This window comes from Periophthalmus magnuspinnatus, chromosome 8 (assembly GCF_009829125.3).
Source record: "Periophthalmus magnuspinnatus isolate fPerMag1 chromosome 8, fPerMag1.2.pri, whole genome shotgun sequence".
Taxonomy (NCBI): domain Eukaryota; kingdom Metazoa; phylum Chordata; class Actinopteri; order Gobiiformes; family Gobiidae; genus Periophthalmus; species Periophthalmus magnuspinnatus.
Genome location: NC_047133.1, coordinates 23102450 through 23115272, shown reverse-complemented (window position 1 = coordinate 23115272; position 12823 = coordinate 23102450). Strand labels below are relative to the sequence as shown.

Genomic DNA, 12823 nt, shown 5'->3' with positions numbered 1-12823 from the left:
TTAATTTATAACACCTGAATCCTTCCAATCAATTAGACCTCACATGTCCATCGTTTGATTTTGCTGACGTGGGAAAAATAGCGCAGGTTTCAAAACACTGAAATCATTCTCATTCAAATGTGTTTATGACCCCGGTGGCACCTGTGGGCGCTGCTGTGATCTGTAGTTGCTCAGTCATTGGTCAGACGAAAGTGTAGCACCGCCCACAGCGCCCTTTACGTCGTTGTCCTGGAGATCGCGTCCTGCTTTCGTCCAATCAGAGGCGGCGCTGAGGGCACGTGTGTATTGTTTAAACTGCTCAAATCCATCTGCACTTCGGGCACAAACTTCCACTGAGCGAGTCATGGCGGCCGTTGTGTCTGTAAGCACCGCTTCCAAAGATGAACTCACAGACACCGGACTCAGATATGCCTCTCGTCCTCACAAGGAACACTACGACCATACGACCGAGCGCGAAAAGTGGATGCCCGGCGTAGATCGTCGCCATCCAGACCTCGAGGCGAAAGAAGAGGATCCCTCAGCGGGACGCGAGACTCAGCGGAGGGTCGACGAGGACCTGACATCTCTGAGCCCAGAAGAAATTGAGGCCCGCTTAGAAAGAACTCGTCGGGAGTTTTATAATCGCAGAAAAATAATCATTAAAAACCTCCCATCTGACATTACCAACCAGGTAAGTTTTCACTTTTGTGGCTTGAGTGAAGCTGGCTAATATTAGCTTAGCTCTGCTACTGCCCCCTGTCTGCCATGCTGCAGGTGTAGCCTAATTTAGTTTACATTTTAAAAGGAGAAAATGGTTCCTATGATGGGCTCCTTCGTTATCCTCTTTTTAAACACGGCTCTACCTGAACATTACTAATAATTGTGTATAACTTTGACAAGAGTTTAAGGTGGGGTATGAAAGATTGCTGATGACTGTCAGTGATTTTGTTTTTTTTCCCTTTATTCAGCCAGTCTGAGACCAGCTGCTCTGGTCCTTTGTCGTAGTTAGTTTAGTTCAAAACGTTGTTGGGCCATCAGTTTGGCCTTACATTTTGACATGATTTTTGTTACCAAAAACCCTGTTACGTTGTTCGTCAGACTTTAATTTGCGTCCACATTTTGGGAATTTGCCTGACTCGTCGGGAGCTGCGGCCCTGTGCAGTGTCATTGTTCAGGGCGAGCTGTGGCAGTTCGAGATGTGAGCCATGTTGCAACAAAAGCTGGAAGGTGTATGAACAAAACATTTCAGAAAATGCTAGACAGCATCGCCATTCCGTTTGTGAATGGGTAAAGGCAGCACAGAACAATTTCTCAACAACAAAGCGTCGATCGAGTCCGTCCCCCCACAGGTGTCCTGGGTTACCTCATTCATCCCTCTTTAACGCTTACTTGTAGATATAATTTTCTGTAGGAAATACTCAAGTCAAGTGACATTGACTTAAAAAAATACATTTTCTTATCTGGACGTTACTCATTCCCTTTTTCTTTTTTTTTGCAGGAGGTCCATGAGCTGCTGGCCAACTATGACCTGAAGTACTGCTTTGTTGACAAGTACAAGGGCACAGGTTGGTATTTTGTTATAAACATTGTTGGATTCCTCGACTTTTTGCCTAAATTACTGTTGAGCGCACAGAGCCAGGAGACAGGCTTTGGATTTTAGTGCTGCCAACAGCCATTGTTTGAATGTCAAAGGACAAAGCAACCCTGTGAAAGCTCCTGTATGGCAGCACTTGCCTGATTGTATACAAAATGCATTTGTTAATGTCTTGTCTTTTTAAAAAGTGTAACATTGAAGAAAAAAAAAATAGTATGGTAAGTTTTCAATAGTAGAGGTCATGAAGCAACTTTAGTATTTAAGTAAAGTGAGTTAGTGAAGTGTTTAACTGTGCTATTTATGTGAGTTAATGTTTTTAACAATATTGTACATTTTAGAAATGATTTTTGCTGGGATTATCCTGCTTTGGGGGTATTGCCAGCTGCATAAAGTAGTTTCAGTATCATCACACTAGCAAAATTCACCATTGTGACAGGCCTAGTTGTATGTCTTGTAAGCCAGCAAAGTTTCTTGGTTCTACATTCACCAGCAGCTCACACTAACCTGCACCTTTGGTAATTTGTGCTTCTCACAGCTTTTGTGACACTATTAAATGGAGAACAAGCCCAAAGTGCCATCAAAGAGTTCCACCAGCATGTCCTACGTGATCGGGAGATCTCTGTCCAGTTGCAGCCTACAGATGCTTTGTTGTGTATCGCAAATCTGCCCCGTACTTTGACCCAGCAGCAGTTTGAAGAGCTGGTGCGGCCCTTCGGTAACCTTGAGCGCTGCTTCCTGGTGTATAGTGTCTCCACGGGACACTCCAAAGGCTATGGCTTTGTGGAATACATGAAAAAGGATTCGGCTGCCAGAGCCAAATCGGAGCTCCTTGGAAAACAGCTTGGCTCTCGCATGCTGTACGTCCACTGGACTGAGGTGGGGTCCCTCACATACCCACTTCTACACTCAAAATGTCTGTGTGTGGACCACCTGCCACAGAGTCTGTTGACTGCACAGGACCTCCGCAATGCCCTCTCTGACACGCACGTGCCAGTCTTTTGCCAGGTAAACCTTTTAAAACGAATAAGTGGGTGAAGTGGATTGTCTCCACATTCATGTACAAATATGACTACATCTTATTAAAAAGATTATTTGCAATACAAACTCTATACTCTACGTGGTTGAAACGTTTATTATTTGTAGTATATATATATTTTTTTTATTTAATTACTTGTTGCTTTTGAGTTACTCTTACCTTTACCCTAGTTTCAATGTGGCCACTCAAAATTTCAATAGCAATGAGGTTTCTATGGTGATGACCACCTGACTTCCACAGGGCTGTTCTGGAATGAAGGCAGCAGAGAAAAGCAGGCGCAACCACTGAGTGCTATCATAGTGTTAACTTTGGGTGTCTCATAATTCTCCCCTCAACTTTTTTTTTTTTTTTTTTTTGGGTAAATGTTTGTATGCATTACTATTTTTTATTTTTGTAATAGTTGGCCCAGGGGCAAGATGGCAGCTTTCGCCGTTTTGCAGTACTGGAGTTCTCCACGGCTGAGATGGCAGAGGAAGCGCAGCGTTTGTTGGATGGCAGGCTACTCTGTGGTACACATATCAGAGTGTCTTTCTGTGCTCCTGGGCCTCCTGGGAGGAGCATGTTGGCAGCTTTGATTGCTGCCCAGACAATGGTATTAAACTGTCTTTGGTTTTATTTTTTGTTGTATATTTTACACAATGGTATGTGACCTTATGGTGTTTTAGGCTGTGAACCGGGGAAAAGGCCTCCTCCCAGATCCCACAGCCATGCAGATCCTCACAGGCCTTAATAATCCTGCAGCACTTAAAATGCTCCTCAACCCTCTTCCACAGGGACAAAAACAAGGTAAAGAGTGTCCACCATTTTATTCCAATGGGGAGTAGTAACCTTATATTAAAATGTGATTTAAAAAAAAAATATATATTTTTTTAAACAGGGATCTTGGGTGCTGCACCGACATTGCCCCTGCTGACCAATCCTGCCCTCTCGGTTGCATTGTTACAGCTGCTCCTTCAGAATCAGGCCAAGGCCCAGCAGGTACAGCAGTCATCAATAATGCTTGCTCTGTCCATTCTATTTAGACTTTATTTAATTATAATCTGCTTGTCATCATTAGCAAGCCTTTCTGGGAAATCCTCTTCTTTGGACTGTGAGTGGTAATGGGGCTTATGTTCGGCCATGTGTGCAGTGATTTTTGTATTAATTCTTCTCTTAACTATAACGTGACAATAACGTGAATAAGCTTTTGTCTGGAAATCTGTAGCGTGCGTGGTTTTGAGTAATGCAGTTTGACTTTTCAAACAGTTGGGACATGATTTCATTTGAGTATTGGTGCTAGTTGGTTGAGTGCTTTAGAGTCTTCCCCTGTGACTGACCTGTATCCTGTGCTTTGGCTGCAGGCTCCGGGGCTCATCGGGGACAGTCCTCTGGCATCTCTGCCCAGCCAGCAAGGAGTCCATCTGCTCCAAGACCTGCCCCAAGGTTTGACTTCCACTTACTTCAGATGTGATTTTTTTTTTTTTTTAGTACACATCATGTTTAAGTTCTCTTTGAAGCTTAAGATTCTAATTTTCCAATTTAAGACCATTTAACCAAAGTGTTCTTTAAATGGTCCAGCAAACTAAATTCAATAATTTAACCTCACACACTCAAAGTTTCAGAACATCATCATCCTATAGGTTGCTCAGTTCAGAAATTAATTTAGACTTTTGCAATAAATGTAGTGCTATTTTTATAAATTGTACCCATAAAAGTGGAATCTTTTGGGCAGATTGTAGTACAATTTATTAGCTTGAACCTGAATCAAATGGCTAGTTTTCAAACAAACATGTCTTTTGATTGCGCTTAAGATAATCTGCAAATTCACCCTCATAATGTTGGTAGATGCTCAATAGTTTTTATTTGATCTTGGGCACTGTAATTCTAGGTCTGGGACTACAGACGGACCCTCTGGTACCCCTAAAGCCTTTGGGCAGAGCCTTGTCCAGGGATCAGGAATCTTCCACAGCTGCATGCTCTTTCCCTCAGACCCCCTCTCCCACTCTACAGGGGCTGTCCATGCCTCTGATAGCGGCTGCGATGGGGTCAGATGGCCCCTCGCCACAAGCGGTAAGGGCAAAACGGTTTTCTTTCTTTTTCAAAACCCATAACTGTTCCATTTTCCACTCTTTTAGACCTCGTTACTTGGTGAACCTCCTAAAGAAATGAGCCTTTCCCAAGGTCCATTTATGAACACAGTTTTTCCTGCAGGTGCTTATTATGTCCATTGTATTTCACTGTACATTTTTCAGTGTCTGATTTTATGCTTGGGTTTTTTAGGGGGAAATGGCAGGCCTCACCCCTACAGAAGGAGACCCACATTAAGTAACTTGTCCAACCAGCCAGCTCAACAGAACATGCAGCCAAATTTCAATCCTTGCTATCAGGAGCCGTACACCCCTGAATTTTCTCCTTTATTTGCTGTAAGTTTTTTTTTGTGTGTGTGTGTGCGTGTGTTTGGCTCAGCATTTATTTTATAAAATATTTTCTTTTTTTTTTCTTTTTTTTTCTTTTTTTTTTTTTTTAGGAAAATCTGACATATTTGTATGAACAAGAGAATCTTGATTCTGGAGCATTAGGATTAGGACAGCAGGTATGGTCACACCTTTCTCTTTGAATGTGATATAATATGCATTATCCAACAACAAAGTTTAAAAAAACAAAACAGGACTAAATGATGCATGTTTTTATTACTACGTGACGTAAATGGGGCTAGGATTTCTAGAGAATCTATGCCTTTTCTTTTTTTGGCAGGTTCCTCAACAATACAGTGAGAGGTTTTCCCACTTTAGTCTCCCACCGAGCCCTCCACAGTCATACTTCAGTTCAGGGTCTGATACTGCCAACAATAGTGGCCTTCCACATCTGAACAGAGTGAGTCTAACTGTTATTCAGTTTAAGTCTACTTAATTTTGTTAAGAGTTACACATATATTATCCTGTGGAAATGGATCTTGTGGTCAGCTAATCTCATGGTGCTGGTATGTGAACAAGGACCAACTCAGTAGTAACCCAAAAAAGTAAATGGGACTATATATAGCGTGCACTAGGGCCACATCATGGAGTGTAGTAACACGTGCGATTACTGATTTTAGATATGAAGTTAGAGGCTTTTAGACATTCATTCCTTGTTTTTGTGCACAGGCAGTGGGGATGCCTCCAAATAGTCACACTAACTACCCCCCTGGTTTTGGAGCTGTCCCTAAGGTAACGTCTGGCATTGGGGTGTTGAAATGTAGCTCTCTGTGAGTAAAATACAAAACATTTCTTCTTTTACATTAGACTCCCATCGGCAGCCATAAGCGCGTCTTCTCTAGGCTCATTCCGTCTCCTGAGCCCAGCCCTGAGGGGAGTTATGTGGGCCAGCACTCCCAGGGTCTTGGAGGTCACTACGCCGACTCCTACCTGAAGCGCAAACGCATTTTCTAAGCTCTGAAATACCCACTGATTACAATGATGAACTCTGAGCAGTCTAAGGATTTATGTGTGACCTGCAGAGGGCTCTGTGGAGTCTGGGCTGTAGCTACCTGAACGCCTGTGTCTTTCATGGGAACACTTGGTGATTACTATTTGTGTTTTGTAAATATGATTTTTAGTGTATTGGTTATTTAAGTTTTTACTTTTTTTATTTTCTATTGGAAAATATATACAGTTAAAAAAAAAAAAAAATTGTAAGCTGGATTAAGTATTTTCTTAACCCTTTTTTTATTGTGTTCCGAGTATGTTCAGAGCAATAGTTGGGCCAGTTTACAAAAGCAGCCAATGGTTGCTCTTTTTATTTCAACTTCACTAAGTGATCCTGTCCATGACTCTAGACAAAGGGACATGTCTAAAACAAGCTTTAATAGAATAGCTTCTATGTTGTCCTTCAGTCTGTCCTATGTAAAAAGTTCATTAGTTTGGTGTTGGTTTTTTTGGGTGTCTTTTCCTTCGTCCACTGTTTTTGTTTACTTCCTAAATGTTGAAGCCTGATTTGGTTCAGAACGTAGCTTTCCATCCACATAGTAACAGTTATTTATAGTGATGTGTTGTTTTGTTTTGTTTTTTTCTTACCAAAAACGCTCTGTAATTTCATGACCAATTTACTCTTCACTTTATTTGTCAAATCACATCATCCTAATGTGTTAGTCAGACACTGGTGAGCACTGCACTGGTCACTCAGTCACCTGTACAATATATTTCAAAATGTATTTACTGGAGTCAAGTTTTCTGTGTTCTTGACTTGAATTTTGAATGTTTGAACTCAGTTAGGATTTGGAAGGAGCTGTGTGTTGTCTCTTTATCTGCCTACATGTCAACAAGACTGAGGGATGAGTATATGGCAGCTAAATTGATGGACACTCTTCCTATAATTGTCTGTCTGGAAGTTAATGGAAGCTACAGGCTCATAATTGGCCAGTGGCATTATGGTCTTTTCCCCTTTAATTATCTGACAGTTTGATTGTGAAAACCCATTACCTCTGCTATAAAACACAGCTACTCTTAACAGTATTTTGTGACCAGTTTCTATATATATATATAACAGTATTTACTCATTTGCTGTGTAACCAAGTTTGACTATATCGCTGGAGTCTTGAGGTTTTTTTTTCCTTGTTTTCTTGAATCATACCTGCCGCTGGTCTGGTGTTTTGGGATGAATTTTGCTGCTCATTCGTGTGTGTGTGTTTTGAAAATCTTTGACCGATGTGGGACATGCCACAGACTGCTTGTGTTGTGTATGGACCAAGAGATGTGTAGTGCCTCTGTACCAGGGTTGTCTGTGTGACTGCGCTAGTAAATGTTATTTAAACCACCATTGTGTTTGCTGTCATTTATTTGCACTGGAAATCAGCACATTGCATCTTGCCATTTGGTCTTAGACATGGCTCATCACTCATGAGTGTTTTGAGGGGAGAAAAATGTGATAAAAAGATTTGGTTTTGAAGTACAACTTTCCCTGAATTTTAATGCCCTAGTGAAATAGAATTATGGAAAATACGATATTGTACTCTTGAATAATCTAGACCACAAATGCGATAATTTTAAGATCGACACATACTGACATTTGGACCTCTTCATGTAATTTACACGTTTAGTGGCTCATCACGCAATGGTTAGTGCTTTGAGGGGAGAGAAATTGTATTAACTTCACAATGATCTGGTTTTGCAGAACAACTTTCCTTGATTAAATTCCAATGTCTTCTGTAGTATAGTAGAGTACTATACTCTGTAACAGTGTATCTAAGCAGGTTTACATTGACTTCAGGAGATTAAAACATCATACATGAAAAACCCAAATATAAAAAGAAATACAGAATTAGAGTTAGTAATTGCATGTTTTCTTCTGAATAATAATTGGATCACAACTTCTAATAATGTAAATGGTCACCTTTTTTATAGCACTTTTCCACCTTCAGGGCACTCAAAGTGCTTTACAGCAAGAACCCACTCACTCAATCAGACACCAATGTACGCAGACATTGGGAGCAAGGTGGGTTGTCTTGCCCAAGGACACAATGGCAGCATTCATCTGTGGGCACTAGAATCGCATCGTCGACCTGTGGGTCAGTGGATCTGACTGTTCAACTACCATAATAATGTTTATGTTGAGAGTGGGATTCAAACTCCCAACCTTCGGACAAACACTCCACCAACAGAGCTAACTTTTGCCCCAAATATTTAACAGTAAGGGCAAAGTAAAATCTTGGACAGTCACGTAGACGACTTAATCTTATGCAACTGTTCTTGTTTTAATTGGACCTTTTTACATGATCAAATTCATTTCCATGTTTATTGTAGACATCCTGTCATGTCCTTCCTTTCTAGTGTATTTACAATGAGGTTTATGTACAGCATTTTTAACATGTAACCTCTATAGCCCCGCCTTCTCAACCCAGTGTTTCTGACAATTCCCATTACACAAGTGTTTCCTTCTAAGCTTCGTTGGGTGTGTGACCATCCATGAAGACAGTTATCCCTCTGCATACTGATGTGGAGAAACAAAGCAACAGGATGTCTTGAATTAATACAGCGTTGCTCACATGGCTTTACAGGATCCATTAGTCTAATCTGCCAGCACAAAGGTTACACAGGTCACCACCATGAAGGCAATTAATGCTGCCAATATGAATTACTGCTAGTCATAGCCTATTAGTCAAGAACATTTCTCCTATTCACATGTACTTAAAGGTCCTATATTACACAAAACTGACTCTTGTGAGCTTTAAACCATCTTAGAATGTTGTTACCTCCTCATAGTGGTGGGCCGTCAGGGCCATTTTGTTTGGCATCTTTAAATCACATTTTTATTTTTTATTTTTGACAGTATCTGTGAACTTAGTTTCCTACTCTTAATTGTGAATGCTGTGCTGCTTATCAGTTTTGAATGCTCCTGAAATTAAGTGTGGCTTGACTAGCCTGTCTTGAGGTGATGTAATGTGTAAGTGACGTCACTGAAGGCCCAAGGGTCAAATACACGGCCCATCACTGCCTCCTCAGAAACAGATCTGGAGTTATGTTTTGTTTCATTCACACATGTTGGAGTCACCCTTTATTATTATTCTGTCTACATCTCCAAAGCTCAAAATGTTCTGCTCCACCTTGTGATGTCACGATAGTTTTCAAGTTGATGGCTGCCTTTTACCTTTAGTTCAGTAGACACTGGTAATGGTGTATGAAGCTTAAAAACACAGTGGAGTACTTCCTGTATTACCACATGACATCACAAGGTGGAACTGTGTGTTATCTGTTATCTGAGAAGAACTCAGCCTAAATCTGCAGGGTTTCATGTGTGAATGAAACAAAACACAACTCCAAGTGTGTTTGTGATGAAGAAATAACATAATAACATATCATAAAACAGCTTAATATGAGCTCTCTAATATCTGTGGAGATCTATCATTCAAAAAACATAACAGTTCTCAATATGGGCAAAGTGATCCATCTCTGCAAGTACTTCTACTATAATTAATTAACCAGAGAACTAATACAAAACCAAAGTAACAATAGTCAAACCAATTGTTTTCAAGCCTCTCTGTAGACCTATATAGACCTATACCACTGACTCAAATTGCATCCCGATCCCTTTAACAATAGCAGGTTACGTGAAGTTCTGTCTTCACCTGCGACAGCTGAAGCAGCGCTGCTCAGACTGAGTTGCAGAGGGCCAAGTGGCGCTTGAGCTGCCATCACGATGAAAGCTTTTGATTAGATGTTATTCTTGAGGTCCCAGCGAGCTTTGAAGAGCGCTCGGACTGACTGACGGAGACTCCCTGGACACAAAAACCTCTGAAATCGCATTGTTTGTGCCAATGCCATCACTCACGCACTCTCCCTTTTTAGTCCAGACACACGGCAGATACCAAGCTTTTGTCATGTTTCTGCTAAAGGTCATTTAATGAGCAGCAAATAAAAGCTGCATAATTGTGCCTGCTACAGACTATTATTTTATTTGAGCTAAATTGGAGACTCAGGTAAAAATGTATTAGTCATGTACAACTCCAATTCCAATGAAGTTGGGGCGCTATGTAAAACTTAAAAAAAATAAATAAATACAGACTACAATGATTTGCAAATCCTTTTCAACCTATATTGAACTGAATAAACTATAAAGACATGATATTTAAAGTTCAAACTGATAAACTTTATTGTTTTTATGCAAATATTCACTAAGTGGACAGGGGCATGTTTACCACTGTGTTACATCACCTTTCCTTTTAACAACAATCAATAAGCGTTTGGGAACTGAGGACACTAATTGTTGAAGCTTTGCATGAGGAATCCTTTCCCATTCTTGCTGAATGTACAGCTTCAGTTGCTCAGCAGTTTGGGTTCTCTGTTGTCGTATTTTGCACTTCATAATGCACACATTTCAGTGGGAGACAGGTCTGGACTGCAGGCAGGCCAGTCTAGGACTCTCACTCTTTTACTGCAAAGCCATGCTGTTGTAACACGTGCAGAATGTGGTTTGGCATTGTCTTGCTGAAATAAGGGGGGACGTCCCTGAAAAAGACGTTGCTTGGATAGCAGCATATGTTGCTCCAAAACCTGTATGTACCTTTCAGCATTAATGGTGCCTTCACAGATGTGCAAGTTACCCATGGGCACTAATACACCCCTAGACCATCACAGATGCTTTTGAACTTTGCACTAATAACAATCCGGATGGTCCTTTTCCTCTTTGGCCTGCAGGACACAATGTCCATGATTTCCAAAAACAACTTGAAATGTGGACTCGTCAGACCACAGCACACTTTTCCACTTTGCGTCAGTCCATCTCAGGTGAGCTCGAGCCACCGACGTTTCTGGATGTTGTTGACATATGGCTTTCACATTTCATGGTACAGTTTGAACTTGCACTTTAAGATGTAGCGACAAACTGTTAACTTACAATGGTTTCCTGAAGTATTCCTGAGACTATGTGATAATATCCTTTACACATTCATGTCTGTTTTTAATACAGTACCGCCTGAGGGATCAAAGGTCACAGGCATTCAATGTTGGTTTTTGGCCTTGCCACTTATGTGCAGAGATTTCTCCAGATTCTCTGAATCTTTTGATGATATTATGGACCTTAGATGATGAAATCATCGTTGTTCTTAGACTGTTGGACTATTTGCTCACGCAGTTGTTCATAAAGTAGTGAACTTCACCCCATCCCTGCTTGTGAATGGCTGAGCCCTTCAAGGATGCTCTTTTTATATCCAATCATGACACTCACCTGTTTCCAATGAACCTGTTCACTTGTGGAATGTTCCAAACAGGTGTATTTTAAGCATTCCTCAACCCTCCCATTCTTTTGTTGGCCCTGTCCCTGGATTTGCAAATCATTGTACTTTTTTTTAAAGTTTTACACAGCGTCCCAACTTCACTGGAATTGGGGTTGTAATAGTAATAGTTTCCTACTCTTAAATAGTGGGTAAATGTACAGGGGGTGGCATCTGATTTATGATTTAGACAGTGGTGAAAGTTAATGCAGTAAAAGTAGTAAAGTATTGTACTTAAGTAAAGTACAGATACCAAAAAATTTGTACTTAAGTAAATCTTAAGGTGAATACTTTTTACTTTACAACATTTGAGAGCAGATATCTGTAATTTCTACTTCAATACATTTTGAACAGGACTGAAAAGTAAAAGCATTTTTGTTATTGCTTGAGGCCTGCTGAAAAGGCTGAGGATTTATTTTTAACACATTCAGAATCTGTCCAAACAAAAATATATAGATACAAACAGCTAAAAAAAATGACTGATTCAGTTGTTCAGTTGTTTCTGTTGAACAAAATTCAGCACAAACCTTTCTCAAAATCACTGCATCTGAAGCTTTATTAGATCTGAAAATCTGCGTGAAATACTTGAACTCTCTTTAAATACAAACAGGTATTTTAATACTTTTACTTAAGTAGCTTTTTTCATGTGATACTTTTACTTTTAGAATCTGTACTTTTACTTAAATAACAACAACAACAAAATTGAGTACTAGTGGATTTAGACGCAACAAAATAAAACAATTGAATAATCCATCCATCCATTTTCTTCCGCTTATCCGGGGCCGGGTCGCGGGGGCAGCAGTCTAAGCAGGGACTCCCAAACTTCCCTTACCCCGGACATGTCCTCCAGCTCCTCCGGTGGGACCCCAAGGCGTTCCCAGGCCACCCGAGAGACATAGTCCCTCCAGCGTGTCCTGGGTCTTCCCCGGGGCCTCCTCCCGGTGGGACATGCCCAGAACACCTCCCTAGGGAGGCGTCCAGGAGGCATCCTGAGCAGATGCCCAAGCCACCTCAGCTGGCTCCTCTCAACGTGTAGGAGCAGCGGCTCTACTCCGAGCTCCTCCCGTGTGACTGAGCTCCTCACCCTATCCCTAAGGGTGCGCCCAGCCACTCTGCGGAGGAAACCCATTTCGGCCGCTTGTATCCACGATCTTGTCCATTCGGTCATTACAATTGAATAATGTAAATATAAAACTCTTGTTACTTAGACTTAGGCCTACTTCTAGTGGGGGAAAGCAGTCACAAAAGAATGCAAAAGCGGGCCATTACTAATATCCATGGTTTCAGAATTATAAAAAATGAGGATCGTTGCTATAGCGATTAACAATTTAAAACAAAATATAACTTTGAATGGGAAATGATGCATATAACAGGAAGCTAAAACCCATGAATAGGTCTAGAGAATCTAATAAGAATCTATTTTCTTTCTGCCTTATAAGTTTACAAAGATTGAAGTAGCGTGTTCAAGCACACCTACATACTTCCTTTGTTG

The 12823-nt window shown here is 40.9% G+C and overlaps 1 protein-coding gene across 1 annotated transcript; it reads left to right on the top strand.

Moving 5' to 3' along the window:
• The first annotated feature begins 141 nt into the window (after positions 1-141).
• raver1 (ribonucleoprotein, PTB-binding 1) lies at positions 142-7075 on the top strand. Its single transcript, XM_033971070.2, has 14 exons — positions 142-670; positions 1478-1544; positions 2109-2578; positions 3010-3201; positions 3275-3395; positions 3487-3587; positions 3950-4031; positions 4477-4658; positions 4724-4799; positions 4869-5011; positions 5116-5181; positions 5343-5462; positions 5732-5794; positions 5870-7075. The coding sequence occupies exons 1-14, from the start codon at positions 344-346 to the stop codon at positions 6014-6016; spliced, it is 2157 nt and encodes a 718-aa protein (XP_033826961.1). The 5' UTR covers positions 142-343; the 3' UTR covers positions 6017-7075.
• The last annotated feature ends 5748 nt before the right edge of the window (positions 7076-12823 follow it).

Bases quoted from the DNA above. Each gene is read 5' to 3' on its own strand.
- raver1 (XM_033971070.2), top strand. From the start codon at position 344: ATGGCGGCCGTTGTGTCTGTAAGCACCGCTTCCAAAGATGAACTCACA. The intron at 2,579-3,009 runs GTAAACCTTTTA...TTTTTGTAATAG, and splicing joins ACGTGCCAGTCTTTTGCCAG to TTGGCCCAGGGGCAAGATGG. The intron at 5,012-5,115 runs GTAAGTTTTTTT...TTTTTTTTTTAG, and splicing joins AATTTTCTCCTTTATTTGCT to GAAAATCTGACATATTTGTA.